The 19,682-nt window shown below is 44.3% G+C and overlaps 1 protein-coding gene across 1 annotated transcript in view; it reads left to right on the top strand.

The window, feature by feature from the left end:
• The window catches only part of LOC109390276 (bifunctional heparan sulfate N-deacetylase/N-sulfotransferase 4), a 188,539-nt gene that overhangs the window by 11,664 nt on the left and 157,193 nt on the right, over positions 1–19,682 (top strand). Inside the window, exons 2-3 of the mRNA XM_019656544.1 lie at positions 14,807–14,931; positions 19,332–19,677. Coding sequence (XP_019512089.1) covers positions 19,537–19,677 — 141 coding nt within the window. The 5' untranslated portion in view covers positions 14,807–14,931; positions 19,332–19,536. The remainder of the gene's footprint in view (positions 1–14,806; positions 14,932–19,331; positions 19,678–19,682) is intronic.

Below are 19,682 nucleotides of genomic sequence, written 5' to 3'. Positions count from 1 at the left end.
CACTTCACGGCACCACTGGACATTTTGCTAAGTCAAGGGCAATGGCATTTCTTGACTCATATATCACATTCTATTCCTGATCAGAAACACTTGTGTCCCTTTGCTTGAAGCTTCCATGGCTGTCTTCCACTGACCATGTCGATGCGACGTTGAAAGTCTTCCTGGCGTGCCTCTGTCACTCCTGTGCACACTGTCCCCCAGCCCTCTCCCTCAGGACCATGGCTTTCCTTTCCCTCAACTTGCAGTCCCAGCCCAGACCCCAAATTCCACTCTGTATAGTCAGCAGCCTAGTGGCCATGTCCTGTGAACATGCCACAGAGCTTCCAAGAATAATGCGTTGTAGTCTACTCGTTTTCTGTCCTCACTTCTCTGCTTCCATGTAGCTGGTTTCCCTGTGACTGCACTTACCATGCTCTGCCGTACTCGCCTGGGGCTCAGATGTGTCATAGACTAGACTTCCATGCTTGTGAAGAGGCTGTGTTTGTCAGGTGGGTAGAGCACCTGGCACATGGAGGCATTCAGGAAGCACAGACTGAGCGACTGCAGCCTGAGGTCTCGCGACTCATCCTCCACTACATTTATTCCACCAGTCAGGACACCTCTGTCTCCCATGTGACAGGATCAAAATAATTCCCATGAGCATACCCACAGCCTTGCCCCTTCAACAAACAACGAACACACTCTCTTTTCCATCTCTCCCCTAAAGAAAGGGTCTCCTGCTTTCTGAGCTTGAGGTTGATTGATGAGTAGAATGACTTCTTAGGACAGGGAAGAGCAGAGGGAAAAGAAACAGTGCAGCAGATGGCAGAATGGAAATGTCCTGGGAGGATCCCCAGCGTGGCTTTGGGGTACAGGGGAACGGACAGGAGAGACATTGCCATTTTGGAAGCGTCATTGTGCTTTATGATATGGAACACTTTGTGCAGCTTAGAGCGTGGGAGTGAAGAACAGAATCCTCTAAATAAGCTGCTGTGGTTCTCATACTGCGCGTCTGACATGCATTCGGCTGTGCTGCCCACACGGGGCTACAAACTCATAAGAGCTCAAAAGTTATATGTGATTCTGGGAAAGTGCTTACACTTAAAAAATAGACTTTACTTGTTAGAGCAGTTATAGGTTCACAGAAAAATTGAGCAGAAAGTACGTAGAGTTCCCATATGCCCCAAACACCATCTCCCCAACACCAGCATTCCTTAGAATTCATGGACCTGACACAGCTTATCACCCCGAGTCCACAGTGTGCAGTAGGGTCACTCTGGGTTTTGACAGGCGTATAATGAACGTACCCTCTGTTGCAGTATTATACAGAATAGTATCACTGCCCTAAAGGCCCCCTGTGCTCCACCTGCTCATGTCCCCGTCCCCCAACACCCCTGACAATCACTGTTTTTTTCACTGTCCCCAGTTTCACCTCTTCCAGAATGTCGTAGAGTTGGAATCATACAGTGTGTGACCTTTTCAGATTGGTTGCTTTCACTTAGTAACATGCATTTTAGATTCCTCCCTGCACCTGTGTGTCCCGATGGCTCATTTCTTTGCAGCACTGGAAAATGCTCCATTTTATAGAAGTACCAGGGTTTATTTATCCATCACCTACTCAAGGGCACCTTGGTTGCTTCCAAGTTTGGCGATCATGAATAAAACTGCTGGAAACATCCGTGTGCAGGTTTCTTGTGGACGTGCGTTTTCTACTCTTTTGTCCTCAGTTGAGGAGTTCAGTTGCTGGGTCATACAAGGCTGTACTTAGCTTTGTGGGGAACATTCAGATTATCTTCCCCAGTGGCGGCACCGCCTTGCTTCCCACCAGCGAGGCGTGAGTCCCTGTCGCTCCACGTCCTCGCCAGCATCTGGTGATGTTAGCATTTAGAATTTCAGCCATTCCAATGGGTGTGGGGTTGTATCTTGTTATTTTAATACGCAATTCCATAATGACATGTGATGTGGAGCAGCCTTTCATGTGCTTACTTTCCATCTGTATATCTGCTTGGTGCGGTGTCTCTTAAGGCCTGTGACCCATTTTTTAATTGATTATTCATTTTCTTATTGTTGAGTTTTAAGAGTTCTTTTTAGATTTTAGATAACAGTCCTTTATCAGATGTGTCTTTTGCGAATATTTTCTCCCAGTCTGTAGCTTATCTCTTTAGTCTCTTGAAAGTGCATTTTGCACAGAATATGTTTTTTTTATTTTAATAACATCCAACTTATCAATTCTTTCTTTTCATGGGTCATGCCTTTGCTGTTTTATCTACAAAGGCATCATGAAACCCAAGGTCACAGATTTTCTATTGTGTAACCTTCTAAGAGTTTTATAGTTACAAGTAGATTTCTGATTTGTTTTGAGTTAATGATTGAGAGGGGTGTAAGGTCTGTGTATAGATAACGATTCTTCTCCTCCACCTCCTCCTCTTCATGCTGTTTCTCCTTCTTATTCTTCTTTCTCTTCTTCTTCTCATTTAATGTGTGGATATGTAACTGGATGAACAACTGGCCCAGTGCCATTTGTTAAAAAATGAAAAACAAACGAGCAAAAATCTATCCTTTCTCTCTGGAATTGCTTTTGCTTTTTGTCAGAGACCAGTTACGGTGTGTGGGGGGTCTGTCTGGGCCCTGTGTTCTGTTCCATTGGTGTCTGTTCTTTCATCAACACCATCCTGTCTTCATCTCTGTAGCCTTAGAGTGAGTCTGGAGTCCTCTGGCTTTGTCTCCCTTCAATATTGCATTGATCACCCTGATTCTTCCTCTTCATGTAAACTTTGTTTTTGTTTGATTTTTTTTAGATCCTTATTTCCATTTTTGAAAGTCTTCATCTGGATTATTGTAATCAATTCTTAACTGGTCCCTAGTCCATCTTCTTACTAAAACAAACAAACAAAAATTACCATGTCAGTCTTGAAATTAAAATATTTCTATACGACACTTAAGGCAAATTAAAATTCTTAGCATTTTGAATAAGACCTTTTAGTCTCCTGGTATCCACCTGTCTTTTCAATTCAGTTTCCTACTCCTTCCTTTCAAAGTAGGATATAGACACTGAGAATAGAAGGGAGCGAGACAGAGTAAAATCCCTCACTCAAATGCTCGATTCTAATGGAAGTGACAGAAAAGAACGATGTGATATTGTTTATATTGTATTATACTGTTAAAATCACACACACACACACACACACACACACACACACACACAGGAAAACAAACAAACAAGAAGGTTAGCATGTGTTGGGAGGGAGCTTGCAATTTTGCACTGGGAGGCCAGGGCAGATATGCTGAGAATATTACATTCAAGTGGGATTAAAAGAAATGAGAGCAAACGCCATGTTTGTATCTGGGGACAAGTCTTCCAGGCTGAAGGAACAGTGAGCGCAGAAGCCCAGAGGAAGGTACCTGAAGAGCACAGCATAGTACCTAGATGGGTGGGAAGTTGATCAGAGTCATGACCAAACCTGATGTACATCATAAAGTAATTCCTCTGGCCAACGCATTGGAAAAACAAGCTGATGTGGGCAGGGGCAGAGGCAGAGATCAATCAGGAAGCTATTTCAATAATCCGGAGGAGCTGTAATGCTAACTTGAATGAGGGTGATAGCTGAGAAAACGTTAAAGTGTGTTCAGATTCTAGATATATTTTACACGTAGAGCCAATGGGTTTAACATCTAGAGGGCCTGGTGGGAAGGAAAGAGAGGAGGCATCTAACACCCAGATGTGTGTGTCCCTAAGCGAGTGAAATAATGGAGCTATTATTTAGCTATCTGGGGGAACTGTGAGAGACATCGCTTTGGGATTAAGGAAAAGATCAGGCATTCAGCCTTGGTCTGGAGATGTCCATTAGATTTCCAAGTGAAAATACCAAAGAGGTGGTCAACTGCGCAAATAGCAGTAAGTAAAAGGTTTCGCTGGAGATGTCAATTTTGAAGTCAGCTTATAGATAGTGTTTAAAACCATGAGAGTGTGTGAGATCACCAAGGAGGTGACTGCAAATCGAAATGAGAAGAGGTCCCAGGACTAAGCCCTGGGGAGCTCCACATTTGGAGGCCAGGGAGGTGGGAAGGACCCAGAGAATGTGATGTGGCAGTTACGCAAAAGCAAATGTGTACACTGTCCTGGAAGTTGGCTAAAGATAGTGTCTGTGTGGGTGGGATAATCAGCGATGTGAAAACTGCTGATAGGGAAGGTAAGGTGACGAAGGAGAATGGACAATTGGGCTTCACAACATGAAATTTACTGAGCAGTTTTGACAAATGATGAGGGTGAGTCTGATTGGCGCAGATTCCAGAGAAAATTGGACACATCATTTCAAAGAGTTTTGCTGTAAGAGGAAATAAATATAGGAGTAGCTTGTGGGGTAAGTGAATAATGAGAAAAATAATGGAGTGTTTGTATCCTGGGGTGAAGATCCCCAGAGCAGAAAACCAGTGAGGCTCCATAGGAATGAAGGGAGCATTGCGGAACCAGTGCTGGAGTGGGCAGGGGTGAAGCCTAGAGCTGGTGCCCGCATGGAGGCTCACCCGCAGCCAGAACAGAGCGGGTGATGACCCTGGATGAAGCACACACTCATGTGAAGGACAACGTGAGCGCGTAGGTTCTCACGGAAATTGCCTAATGCTTGCTACTGTGTTCTCTGGGAATTAGAAAACTTGACCATCAGCTGAGAGTGTGGGAAAGGAAGAAGTTCAAAGAGAGAGGAGAGGGTCTGGCCGTCGGGAGAGGAGGAGGTTACTGGACTAGACAGGGGTCGGCAAACTTATGAGCCGGAAGAGCCACCAGGAGTCAGTGGCTCCCGAGCTGTGGCTCTGAAGTAAAATTGAAAATGAAAATAAAACTATCACAGTTTCATTTATAAAATTTTTAAAGGATATTATTCACATAGTGGTGATTATGTAAAAATGTATTTATGGCTCTCGAATAATTTTTAAATTGTTGTGAGGGACAGAACTGGCTCTTCCAGGGGTCGGCAAACTTTTGAGACAGAACGGATCCAAAGAGCCGCGTGTGGCTCGTGAGCCGCAGTTTGCCGACCCCTGGACTAGAAGGCGTGACAGGCTTACCAGCAGCGTTAAAGGCCTGTCAGTGGGGAGGCGCAGGCATGTTTGGTGCATTGTGGGTTCAGCCCGCGTGGCCTGGACAGATGCACATGATGAAGTAAGAGGATAAACGGGTTTGAGGATATATAAAATGGAATGAATACAACTGAGTATGGAATTTAAACTGGGTGAGAGGGGCTGTGAGGCTATGATATAGAGAGTGACCAGTGAAAGGGCCATGGCTTAAAGACGCTAGTGGGGTGAAATATTGAAGTTGGGGTGGTAGGTGGAGTGAGCTAAAAAGATAGAAGACCGAGGTCGGATAGCAGAGTGTATAGAGGCAGTGTTACGAACGGGTTACAGTTCTACAGCTCTTTGTTGTAACGCAAAGATCTAGCATAGACTATGGAACTGGTGGCAATGGTAGGGAGAAAGACCAGAACATTAGCAAGGGGACTTAAAAACTGAGAGGACAGTGTTGGAAGGAGCACCTATATGGATGTGTAGTAGTTTGTAAAAGAGTGAGTTACCCAGAAACTGGGGTCTTTCCAGGGCTGAAGGAGCCTAACCTTTGCGTTAGTCAATGCCTGCAGTAAGGAGAAGAGGTGTGGTCTGGTGAGAGGAAAGTTAGTTTTTTAGGGAGCAGGAATGGAAAATCGCTTAGATGTGACAATGAAGAGCCAGCCTCCTGACCCAGTCGTGGGGAACTGGAAGCAAAACCCTAACCAAGCCCAGAGGGTTCCAGGGTCCTCCAGGGAGGGGCGGGTTTCAGGAGCTAGAAGGTGAAGAACACTTCACAGAAGAGTCACCGCACGGAGAAAGAATTTTGCTAACCACTGACCATGTATTCTGATAAGCACAGTGAAGTGTTTCAGGAGACGGAGACATCATCAGTGTGACCGTATCTTAACTAAGGACACCTGTGACAACCTTATTTCCACTGAGTTCACATGCTGAGTGAGGTACAAGGGGCTAGGATGTAAGCATACACGTTTTTGGGGGGACACTGGTTAACCTATAGCAGCTACTTTCAACTTGTTCATGCTACTTCATTCTTTTTTATAGGTAACTGGTTGCCTTTATAAATACTTGGTTTAGAATTTTTACATCTTATGTTTCTGAATTACGTTGCCTGTAATTTCCCTTTTTATATTATCCCTTCATCAGCTATTACTGTCAAGGTTATGGTAGCCTAATAAAATGAGGTTGACAGCGATCACTCTTTTCTTCGTTTCTCTGAAAAAGGTTGTGTGAGATTGGATTTATTCCTCGAAGCTTTGGTAGGATCTTCTGGTAAGGAATCAGTGACTGGAGTCTCCTTTGTAGAAATATTTTTGACTATTTGAATTCTTCATTTTGCTTTATTCATTTTGAGTTTTTCAATTCAATTTCATAAAGCTATATTTTCTTGAAACTTTATTCACTTAAATTTAAAATTAAAATATTGTCTTATGAATCCATCAATAATTTAATCTTTTTAATGTCAGAAGCAAATGTGGTGTTCTTCTCTTTCTTGTCTCTATCAGTTATGTGTGATTTATCTCTTTTTATCTTAATGTCAACAGAGGTTTGTAAAATTTATTAGCCTTTAAAAACAAACAGGTTTAGGCTTACTTTTTCTCTGTTTTTTTTTTTGTCTGATTATTTTCTGCATGTTTCTTATGCCTTTGCTTCTACCATTTTTGTTATTATTTTATTGTTATTTTCTAGCTTCTTGAGAGGGATGCTTACCTTATTAGATTATTAATTTTCACACTTTTCAAACACATGCATCTAAGGCTCTCTATTTTTCTGTTATGATAGCTAAATCCACAAATTTCGATACGTTGTTCAATCGCCTTGATGTTTGCATTCCATATAGTTTGTAACTTATATTACCATCTTCTTCAGTACTCATTTGTAATATGTTCTGTGATATCGAGCATGATTTCTTAGTCCTGAGAAACACTTTCTTTTACCAAACTTTTAATGACTAGGGAAATCTACTCTGGAGAAAAACTCAAAACATGAATAGAAAAAAATGTTTATTACGCATTTGTACATATTACTCAGGATGACTAATTTGAATGTATTTCATCGCACGTTCAGCCTCCTAATGATCCATTACCTTTCAAATCATCTGCAAACCAGCCACATGTGAGCAGGGACTTTCACATAGTCTCTGGTAAATGATAAACTATCATGGAAGTGCATCGTTTTACAATTCTGAGTTATAACTGTGAGCAGTAGTTAGTATCTAGAAATCTTCCTTTGAACATAAACCATATTGACAGAAATTGTAACCCCACTTTTAAATTACCTCTCATATAGTTCTTATGTTCCATGTTTCCACCTAAGAGCTGAGAAGTAAATTAGGAGATGATCTATATCATGGTGTACACATTTCTCTTTTGTCTATAAGTGTTGCTTCTTATTCATTTTATGGTATTTTTTTACTCTTAAGATACTAAAAAGTAAATCATTTAAGCAGATTCAAATCCTTAGAAATCATGTTTTTTTGGGCAAAGGAAATTATTTCACAAATGTACAATTTGCATAATAGAGAAATGTAAAACTGGTAACTCTCACAAAAAAGTATGTTGTTTTTACTACAGCAATAAAATTAATGTATCCTCTTTGAATTCCAGATATACTTCTGTTCCTGTAAAGATTCAGATCTTAAAATTTTCACAAAAATAGCAAAGTATTAAGCAGAAGTGATAGTCCATGTATCCCTTTCCTGGGCACAGAAGCAGGAAATAAAATAAGATGATTAAATTAAAAAATTGGAATTCAGAAACAGGGGGCCCCATAAGAATATAACTGATTTTTTATTACGAATGTGAGGAAGAGGGTTGTGTACGTGTGCTAGGTGTGGGATTGTGGCGTGAGTGGTCTTAACATTAGGAACCCTGACGTTTCTCTGACGTCAACAGCAGGACCCTTGTCCTGAGAGCAGGTACCCTGAGCACTTTGTTTTGTTCTGGAGAGCAGGCGCTGTGGTCTATTTTAGCAGGAAAAGCAAGAACATATCGCCCTCTGGTGTCGAAAAAGTTGGGCGATCCAAAGATTGTTTAGAAATACAGAAATAATTCACTTTAAAGAGCGAGTTATTTTATTTTCTCTTTTCAAGTAAATGTGATGTACTTATATACAGGTTAACATTTGAGTCCTAGGGAAACAAATGCCAAACACGATTAGCCTATTTTTGTGGCTGTGTAATAAAAAATGTTAAGTGGCTTGAAAATAAATTATTTCTTTTTTATTTTACTTTTTTGTAATTTTAATTATATTATCTTTATTTACAATTTGGGGTGAATATTTTTAAAACTTTAGGAAAGATAAATTAGTTACAATACTTTATCTCCTAGTATTTACAATGACTTGCTTGTATTATAAGAATTAGCTGTAGACATTCCTTTTTTTTTTTTTCATGCGGGAGTTGAACTGGCAACCTTGCTGTTAAGAGGGCACACGCTATCCATTGAGCCATCCAGGCGGCAGCTCAGCTCAGGCGAAGCTCGGGCGAAGCCCACTGGCCCATGTGGGAATCGAACCAGTGACCATGTTGCTCAAAGCTCCTGCTCTTAAACAAACTCTTAACCAACTGAGCCACTCGGCTGGCCCTTTAGACATTCTTTTGATTGTTTCGAGTAAAGAGCATGATTCTGTAGCAGAGGTCACCCAGGTGGCAGGTGACTCTGAGTCCCCTATAGCCAGAGTCTGTGCCTCATCAAAAATCTTTTCCCTTCTCTGAAATGCAAAACCAAGAATTGGGTGAAAAGTTCATTAGAAAAAAAAACCTTCTAGAAAATAACATAAGTAGAAAGTTAATGATTGAGGTAGAAAGAACATTTGTCATTGTATTCATAAAATGACAGACTGAGAAAAGGAAATTTTGGGCGGAAATACACCGATATTAATACAAGCCGAGTTTTCCAGACTCTGGCTGTCTGGGGTGCAGAGTGCTCTGGGCAATGATAGTGGCCCGCGAGAACCTGGCTCTCCCGTCTCGTCACGTAGTCACTTCGGTGCACTTCCCCACTGGCAGGTCCACGCGGGCTTTCCAGCCTGTCACCAGTCTCACTGCCCAGCGAGCAGTGACGGGATCGCAGCTGGCCACCGTGGGAGCCGTACATGGGTCACAGCTGCAGCTCCTGCACCCGCAAGGCTCTCTGTGCACTGGGGTCTTGACAGAATTTGCTGGTCAGTGTGGGCAAATGGACGGTGTGTGCTTGCCCCTCCGGCCACCCCAGTTTTCAGAGGTGCCAGCACCTGCCTCAGGGGCAGACGGGCGCTCGGCCTCTGGGTTCCTGCCACTGCTTCTTCTCCAAGCATTTCATTTTTTTTAATAACAGATAAATATGAATTTGGTGTTTTTAAAGAATTATCTGCACATATGTAGTATCTTCTGACAAATCCAGACTCAATCAGAATCATCTGATGCATCATAATATCCTAGTTATAAGTAAACTGAGACAACTGGATGCAATTGATTTCCCAGTTTTCAAAACCTTAGGCTGGAATTCTGAGATCATTGTTCCAATAGAACTACTACAAATGTAATAACATAGGATATCAATTTAACTGAGTCAGAATTATTAAGGTTCTACTGTGTGTCTGATTTGGTGTTGGGTTATGCTTGAGGGAAGGGAAAGCGGTTTTGTGTGAGAGAGAAACTTAATATGCAGACTAGGCTGTTGAAAATGTACCCGCAATCCTCTGGGGAAGACACATAAATCAGTTAAATAAAAATGTAAGGGCATCATAAAAAAGTATGGACAACATAGTCTTCAGATATTTAGAGGGAAAAAGATTACCAAGGATCGAATAGGGCAGGCTTATTTTTCAATAGATTATAGGGTTTTAGAATTTAAAGCAACCTTCACATTATCAAACTCATCCCCTTTTAAATTTCCTACTTCCTTTGTTTTTTGTGCTTTTATGAAACGTGGTTCCTTCTGCGCACTCACTTGTTGGAGGGAAGCGTAGGAAAGGCGGGGTGACTGTCTTGGGGGGCACCCTGCAGCTCTCCCTTGGGAACGGGAATGTGGACATAGACACACAGCTGTTTCCTTATTTTTCACGGGGACAACCGGGACACCTGAGGGCAGGCTTTCCTCCCGCCCACAAGTGTCTAGAGAAGACAGCGTTCCAGCTGCAGCTTGGGGGAGAGAAAGGTGAATATATGCCAGATGCGAACACGTTGTTGGCTTGGCGTGACTGTTTTGCGCATGTGACAAAGGTCCCTTGCTTGACCAGACGTTACGCAGGCTCCTGCGTCTTCCCCTGGCCCAGCGCTGCGCTTCCTTATAAAATCTGTGAGAAAAACCCTGCTGGTCCGTTTAGCCAGAAGCCCCACACTGGACGTCTGGTCACCTCAGTGTTGATCAGGTCCCTCTCCTCCACCACCCCAGGTGATGTCTGACGGCCCTCGCCATCCTTCAGCAAGGATCCTGCTAGACAGGTCCAGACGGAGGCCCCCGCCCATCCCGGCATGTCTCCTCTTAGCACCTTCCCTCACTCTCGCTCACCCCGACCCCTGGCTGCAAGTCCCACTCACCCGCCTGTGCAGTGGCGGTGGGCCCTGCACCTGCCTCCATGGCCCGAGTGCATCTTGAACAAGCGTCACTGGGTATTTCCTTCTTTAACATGTGACGAGCCAGGTGATCTGCGAAGTGCTGAGGATCCAGTTCTGGGTCCACGGCAGTCCCTGGCCTCCAGGGAACTCCTGGCAACCAGATGGGAACCCCTGTGACAGGCTGCTCTAGGACACACAGGAGACGCCCACCCCGGCTGGCTTCTGCGAGGGCGGCGATGGTCTTGCTCTGAGCGGAATTCCTGAAAGGGAAGTAGGGCTGCTCAGGCTTCGAGTAGGAGAGCCAGCATCAGGCATTCCAGACCTGACGTGGTCCACCGCGTAGAGCGCAGGAACAGCACGAGGAGAGAGCTTCACAGGGGAAACCTCGGGAAAACCCTGACTCCACAGCTGCACAGAAAGGTGAAGGCAGCTGCTTGGGCTGGGGGTCAGTGTGACAGGAGATTTATGAAGACGAGTGTGAGCTCACTTGTAAAGTGAGTGTCAAACTAACATCAACACAGGCCAGGCACAGACTGGGGGCAGGAGCGAATGGCGGAGACGAACGCAAGTCAGATGCTAACAGTTGTGATTACCCAACAGAACATAGGCAGATGCTGTTTTGGTCAATTACTCACACAGGGTTACCCTCAGTTTTTAACTAAGTCCTCAGCAAAGAGAGGTTCAAGTTCTAGAAAAGAGTTGGGGGCAAAAGGAAAATACTGTATGAGACATGCACGTTTTCCTGGCGTCAGGAAGCCGGTGAGTGCATGAGAATTCCTTAGTCTGGGAAACACCGGTGGGAGTCAGTTTGGTCCCTGGGAGACGTCTTTCCAGCTCATCCTCACTTTCTATTTTCTTTGGAAGTAGAAGGATGTAGAGTTAGGTAGCAGGACCACCAGGCTTAGAAGATTATTGAAATCATCAAAATATGACAAGGGAATAGAAGTGAAAAAACAATGATGGATATAAGAAGGGTTTCTTGATCATGTTTGCCTTTTATTCTAACTGGTTGTGTTACAATTTTGAGTTAAAAGGTAGGATACAAATTATTATATGTCTGGTGTGTAACTACAACTACATAAAAACAAAGTACATATAAAGAGAGGACTCGAAAGAAATACAGGAGAGGCTTCTGTTAAGCAATGGTCATTTTATTTCTTCTGGGTTTTCAAACTTTTTCATGTTTTCATAGTAAGAAATATACATAATTTTTTATCTTTATTCAAGTTATCAGTGTTAGTAAAATTATATAGGTTTCAAGTGTACAAAATATACATGACTTTTGTTAAGAAGAAAGTAACATTAACATTTTTCACATAACCTTGGTAGATGAGACCATTGGCAAAAAAGGAGCCTGCTTTTAAGAGAAAAATTTTAAGATTACAGTAGCCCTCCTTATCCATGGTGTCACTTTCCAGGGTTTCATATACCATGGTCAGTGGCAGACTGAAAATATTATATGGAAAATTCCAGAAATAAGCAGTTTGTATGCTTTAAATTGTGTGCTGCTGTGAGCAGCATGATGGGGCCTTGTGTGGCCCCTCTGCACCCCATGCGCACCGCCCACCCCTTGTCAGCACAGCCACTCTGTCTCCACCGCCGCCCACAGTCTCCGAGTGGCATCTCGGGCATCAGGTGATCAGAATGACTGTCAGGAACGGCAGTGCTTGCGTCCTCGCCACCCTTATTTTTCTTAGTAATGACCCAAAGCACAGCAGCAGTGAGGCTGATGATCAGATGTGCCAAAGAGAAGCCAGATGTGCCTCCTTAAGTGCAAAGGTGAGAGTCCTCGACCTTTGCAGGGAGAGGAAGGGGAAAACCATGTCGCTTAAGTCTGCAGCAGGAAGGAATCGTCTGTCAGTGAGAATGCCTGGTTTATGAAGTGAACTTGATCATAGGCGTGTGTGCATAGGAAAAAACATCAGTCGCTTTGCAGACATCCACTGGGGGTCTTGGAACGTGTTTCCCTCAGATAAGGGGGCGACTATGTATCTAAACCAGGAAGCCTGCCATGATATTGTCCTCAGTCACCTTTGGTAGCTTCCCGATAAACTGTTTATATGGAGAAAAAACAAGGTGGCGATAGGAATTGCAAACGACATTACGGAGATTGTTTGGTTAATGCCCACACTCTCACATCAAACCCATTAGCACAGCTTTAAATCAGTAACTTGCTAACCTTCCGTCAAAGTGGGAGTGGGGGAGAGGGAGAAAGGAAGGGAGGAGGCTTTCTGGAGATGAACGGAAAATAGACTGTAATGAAGAGAAGAAATAAGAGCTCAGAGCATGTGCGTCGGTGCTGACTGGACGCTAGATGAATGCCTTTACTTCCCACCTAAGGGAGAACATGGAGCATTTCCAAAATGGACCTGAAGTTTAGCCTGTCTGGTCCAGCTTGATTGTGAGCATCCCATTGTAAATATCACTCCCAAATCTAGAAAAAAACAGACACATGTCACAGATCCACCCAGTCATCCCGTGTCCTAACGGAATTGTCTGGATTTTCGAAATGCTTAGGACAAACCCAGGAATTCCAAAGCTATTTAATGCTATTTAATTCTGGATCATGCATTCTGGAGATATCATCACTTTAGTAGTGTTGAGGGTAAAACTGGGTGATGAAATCTTGAGTGTAAAAATAAACACAGAGTCCTCTGCAATGGCTATAGGCCTCTCCACTTGGTCACAAATAGCATTTCTGCTACTGATTCTAGAAACCTTACATGGTCTAGCAGGGCACGTGCCCAGTCAGCGCTTTCCTTCTCAAAGTCCCTGTGGTTTTCTAATAAGCAAGCTAAATATAGGCACTTGCAATTTGATTTTAATAAAAATGGACTCCTCCTCCTGATAAATCCTGCTGTTCTTCTGCTTTAGAAAACAAGACCTAGGAGGATGTAAGCAGCACTAAGTGTGTAGCCCCAGGAAGCGGAGATCAAACACCTGACACTCCCCTCCCCCATCCTGAGTGGTCCTCAGAGCGCCTTCAAGTGTGAGAGTAGCTGATGCTCTGAGCTGCGTACCTACTGTGATAGTAGGTGACAGTGTGAAGTGCTGGTAGTAATGTTGCTGTTATGTTTGAAGTGACACTTTTAGGAGGTTGTACTGACAAAAAGGCACACTTTGGGGACCATGACATATTTATATCATGTCACCGAAATTAAGAAAATATGAAGTGTATAAAAGTTAGGTAATAATCAACCGGTTACTTACAAGGGTAGAAAAGATCATATTTCAGACTATCATAAAGCATACCACTTTGATTTTGACTAACTATAACAAATACTCATGACTTTGTACCTTCATGTTGAGAAGAGTTATATATGTAGGTACGGTTGTTGCCAAAAATAAAATCACAATATTTTGTGGCCTGGAAACTGAAAGGAGCTCCAAGTGACCAAAGCAGATGATACCAACCAATTCCTAGTCTCACCGTCTGTGAATCAATAATAATTCTTCCGGAAACCACTCAGCATCATAAGACTGCACTCATTTTAGCTAAGGCGGCTGTGATACTTACAGTTCCCTTAAAACTTGAAAGATGTTTATAAATTTTGGAATTTTCCCCAAGAGAGCCTGACTGCCACTATTGTACAGGAATAGGTGGTTAAATGTTTACATGACACAATATTTGATTTAAAACCACTGTTCTGTTAGTATGAAATAAGAGCTAACTTTTTATAATATCCTTAAAAGCAAAGAAAAAACTCATGAAGCACGTAGAAATGCGGCACTTGATAAAGTATGCCCCCCACCCCAGCCGTGTATCGTGACAAGGCAGAGCTGGTGGAAATATTGCAAACGCTTAGGCCATCCCAAGTCACAGTACAGATTCCTTGCAGCTCATCCAGTTCACCTCTAGGCTTTTTCTGCATTTTTGGTAGCTATTTCTAACTTTGAATATCTGCATTTTCAAAATTGAAATAAAACTTGCTGATATGTGAGCTACATCATTTAATTATGCTCACTGCTGAACTCGGGCTTTCCTCTAAGTTAAAAATGCTTGGTTTTTCTCACCAGCGCAGAGGTGGGACTTGGACCCTCATATCGCAAACCACTAGTCGTGGAATCGCGGTCTCTTTCTCAGACCCCCTAAAACTCAATGTCCTCATTTAAAAATAGCCTGGTAATGACTTAGCAGGGTGAGGAGTGCAGCGGCTGTCCCGTAGAGACTGGCAAGCAGGGGGTGCTCATACGTGCTGGGGATGTCACCGTTATCCTTCTTTTCAGTTTCAGCTCAACTGCAGCCAGCCCCTGGTGAGCTGAACAGGTGGAGACAGAGGCAGCCACGCGTGCGTGCACCGTGACTCGAGCCCCAGCTTACTTCTGAATCCCCTTCTGTCCAGAAAAAGCCAGTAAGTACACTAGGGCCTGAGGTGCTGCCTTCTCCGCTGCTTCCTGAGATCGCTACACGTCCACGAGGACTGAGAAGCCATGGGATTGAGCCCTGCAGGCTGGGTGTTAGAGAATCTATAAACACATTTTGGAAATAAGTCAAAGAATGACTTTAAAGCAGAGAGCAAAACGGTCATGACCTCACATTATCTAAGCTTAGACTGAGGGATCGCAGGGTGATGCGTATTCCACTGCTGGTGAGACTTCGAGCCACGTTTGGAAGGAAAAGAAAACGAGCGAGGACGAGGGAGGCAGCACCGAAAACAGAGCCAAAGTCTGCACGGGCTCATGCAGCCCACACTGGGGATGGGCTGTCACAAAAGTGACGAGTCGGTCCCCCTCCAAAGGCTAACAGCAGGCCTGCAGGACACTTGGCAGGCAGGCTGGCCGAATTGGGGCAAAGCCTCATTTCCCTGCTCAGTATGGGCTCAGGAAATGCTAGCTTTTCCAGACACCATCCTCTGGTCACATTGTCCCTGTTCCCTACAGAACGGCCATCGCAGTGGACGGGGAGCTCAGGCCCGCCCTGCCCGGCGCGTTGGGTGGAGGTCAAGTGGAAGTTTTAGCCCATGAGCTATATTCCTTAAGCACACACGGCACATATTTTTAGACTTTTGGGGCACATCTTAACGTCTTCACTGTTATCCTTAATTTTATGTGGCTCCTTTCACATATGGGTGTGTTTACAGGTGATGTCAGTTTCCTTATTCGACCTTTCCAAGATTCTGGAGTTGGTGTTCTTGGCCCTGCACTCTGCCTTGGTTTTTTGTTTGTTTGCTTGCTTGTTTGTTTGTTTTGAAGGGACACAGTCTAGATACGTGTATAGAAAACCTATTGGGTTGTCAGAAAAGTCATGAGGTATTTTTCTGGTTTTCATTGCAAAAATGCGTCATGACTTTTCCGAAAACCCAGTACTTTTTGTCCTGTTTCTCCTTTACCCTCACGCGCCACCACCCTCGGCACACTCTGACCCCAGATGCGGGGGTTCTTTCCAAATGCCAGGCAATGCTCTGACGGACACAGCTAGGTGTCCCACAGTTCAATCCAATTCTGACCTCAGATGCCAAGGACATAGTCCCAGGAGACTGTCCCCCTCTTCAGATGCCGATCACAAGTAATAGGTCCCCAACTGCCCACAACTTCCGCCTGGCTTTGATTCCAGTCGGAAGCTCCCGTGACATCACGTTGGGTTCCATGCTTTGCCAGAACAGCCCACAGAACTCAGGGAAACCCTTTCTTCCGTTTAGCAGTTTGTTGTATGATAAAGAATGCAGCTTAACAGCCAGGTGAAGGGGTACATGGCGAGATCTGGGAGCGTCCTGAGCGCAGGCGCCTCTGTCCCCGTGGAGTTGAGGTGTGTGGCCGTCCTGAGCGTGGGTCACCCACCTGAAAGGTCTCCGAACCCTGTACTTGGGGGATGTTTGTGGAGGCTTCGTCATGTAGACAGGGCCCTCAGTAACTGGGCTCCCAGTCCCTCTCTCCTTGCGGCAGGATGGGGGTGGGGCTCGCACATCCAAGCTTCCCTGACGGGGCCTTTCTGAGAAGTAGCCCCACCCAGGAGCCCACCAAGCATTGCCTCATTAGAACAAACACACTGCTGTCACCCAGAAAGTCACAGGGGATTGAGGGCCTGTGTCAGGGGTGGGGTCACAGAGCAAATATTAGAACAGAGGCCGCTCCCAGTGCTCTGGTCACTTAGGAAGTCACAGGGTTTTCGGAGCTCTGTGCCAGGGCCCGGGGTAGGTAGATCTACAATAAGATTCAGACAGGTCACAGACAATGCCAGGCCATCTCTTATCTCAGACACAAAACATAAGTAAACCCTTGGCATCGCATGTTTTAGTTTCCAGACTTCCTCACGCTCACTGGCTAATTTTTGTTAGGGAAGGAGAAACTGGAGGATTGACGGGGAAGGATAACTCCTTACGCTACACACACACACTCACACACACACTCACACACTCACTCACTCACTCACACACTTACACTCACACTCCAGCCCACATATCTACAATGGTAATAATATGTAGCTATCATTCTTCTAAGTCTGAACATATTAATGTTAAGTAAATGTCACATTTAAATTTGATTTATTCTTTTGGTTGACAGATTCCAGTCCCATATGCTTTTTAAAATTTCTTTTTCACTGTTGCATATTAGGATGAGCTGTTCTAATATGTGAAACTGACAAGTCAGTCACATTTTTTATGTCAGTCTAGATAAGGATTTAATAAAGTATTAGCTTGTAATACACTTAGTTTTTTTTCAAATTCCGGATTAAATTTATTTTAAAGTACTAAACAAACCTCCAAAATATGTGGGTTAAATATATTTCTGCTCTCGTGGGGCCATGCAGAGCGGGCTGAGGTGGAGCTGCTCCATGTTTGCCTGGATGGATTTTTACATCAAATCCATGAGCCAGGAGAAGGTTAGGAATGGTTCTAATACGAGACGGGATAACCTCCCTTAACACCTCAAGTCTCTTTCAATAGTACATTTGTTTATCATTTAATTTTCATTTTAAAAATTTACTTTCTGAACATTTTCAAACATACACAAAAGTAGAGGGTAGAGCATAATTGATTCATACATTTTATACAAACCAAAGCCTTTTACTGCTGCATTTCATTACTTTTTAGTAAAATACAATTCAATTTATTTAAAGGGAAATGGATTTTGAAACACTTAAAAGTTTTTTGGAGAGCAAATAATTCTCTGAAAGAATTATATTTGATAAAAGAGTATTAATAAGTCCGTAACATGGGAGTCAATTTTCCTTTAAAGTTAATATGAAACCACTGGGAGTTTTCTCATTGAAAACTGAGAGCTTTCAAAATGGTTCACTGTCTCTTAAAAGGAAAAATTTATGTATTTGTAATCTGAAGAATTGAAATGTTTTGTAAATATTTAAAAATTTCAAAGTGAGAACTTCTGAGGTTGTTTTAAACACACCTTTTCAAAAATCTAAGACATAAGCAAACATTTCAACTTGTTGAATTTTATTTAAATTACTAACAAGGAAAAATGTATCTCAGAACATAAAGAAATATGTAAAATGGAAGTAGTGATATTATGATTTTTAATAATTTAATAGCTTCTCAATTAATAGCCATTACTCAGATTCCTCAAAATGAACAAAGTAAACCCAGAAACAAAATATTTACAGTGTGAGAAAATGCACAACTCTTGTATTGTAAGACGTGCTAATTTGATTCTCTAATACAGTGTGTGTGTGTGTGTGTGTCTCCCAGGTTGAAAGTGTGAACTTTTTTGGTTGCTTTCCTAGGGACACAGCTTGGCAGACTGGCAAATGGAAAATTCCATCAGCCGTCTAACACAGTCTTGAGGGGATGGTTTTTTAGGGCTCTCTACCTTCTTCTCCTTTTAAACTAAAGAGAGTGATAGGGAACAGGAACATTTGATTGTTGGCTAAGACTTAATCACGGAAACTCAGTTTTAACCATGACTACAGGGGCAGGCGGGTCGGGGTGCTCACAGAAGGCTCGTGTTCTCGTCAGGCTGCCGGGCCCATCCCACGAGAGGCTTCTGAGGACGGTCGGTCTGTCTGTCCTCCCTCCCTCGGCCTCTGCCTCATGTTGCTTCTCAGAATGGACAGGAAACCTGTCTGCTCTGGCCATTATGCAGGAGAGGGCCAAGTGTCCCCCTGTGACTTCAGAAAGGATGTCACTAAGGGGAAACCTGTGATTACTTCAGACAGAAGTGTCCCAGCGTGGCTGTCCAGCCCTCACTCAAGTCCCCGGCTTTTATACGCATAAAATGTTTCCCGGCCCGGACAAGCAATCTGTATGCCAAGTAACATGTCACACGAAAGCGTTCTTTCGTACCTCTTCTCTTAGGTGACTTGTTTGAAAAATTATATATGTGATATACAGTAATGCCTTGGTCTGCGAGCATAATTCATTCTGGAAACAAACTACTCGCATTGCAAGACATGGCTTGTTTACCACGTTCAAACGTATTAGAGATGTCTGCTCGGCTTGCGGAACACTCGCAAGCCAAGTTCCTTGCAATCCCAGGTTTTACTGTATAGGATAGCTGTATCACATATATGTTATATAACTGCATAGGAATATGTATTTCACATGCACACGTATGTATGTTTCATATATATAAATGCATGTGTGTGTTCACAATATCAATAGGAGCCTGTGTCCTCGAGCACATGAGAACAACCGATGCTCTAAGCGGTGGCGCCTGGCTGTGGACCTCAGGCCGTGAACGTTCTGGCACAGTAGCTGCGCTGACGCACCTCGGGCCGGGTTGTGCCTGGCACCAGCGGCGCGTGCACGCCAACGCTTCTGCTTCTGCTGTCTCAGTCACGGCGTTTCTCCCCTTGCAGGTCATGTCCGGAGGGCTCTGCGGCGGCCTCGCTGTGGGACGCGTCCGGGGTCCGCGCGGCTGCCCGCGGCCGTCCCGCCGTCACGCGCTGTGACCCCCCCACCTCCGCGCATGGTCGGCGATGGTGACATGAGCCGCGGGGAGGCGGCACCGGCAGCCCCGCGTCCCGGCCCCGCGATGGCCCGCTAGGGCGAGGCCCGCCCGCCATGCACCTCGCCGTGCGGCTGCGCCGGCGCTTCCGGACGCTGGTGGCGCTGCTCGCCGCGCTCTGCGTGCTGAGCGTCGCGCTCTCCGCCTACTTCCTGTCCTCGGGCCGCCGGCCGCGCCTGGCGCTGGTCGAGGCCACCGCGGG

This window comes from Hipposideros armiger, unplaced genomic scaffold, assembly GCF_001890085.2.
Source record: "Hipposideros armiger isolate ML-2016 unplaced genomic scaffold, ASM189008v1 scaffold_262, whole genome shotgun sequence".
Classification (NCBI taxonomy): domain Eukaryota; kingdom Metazoa; phylum Chordata; class Mammalia; order Chiroptera; family Hipposideridae; genus Hipposideros; species Hipposideros armiger.
This window is presented reverse-complemented; position numbering and strand designations above follow the sequence as displayed.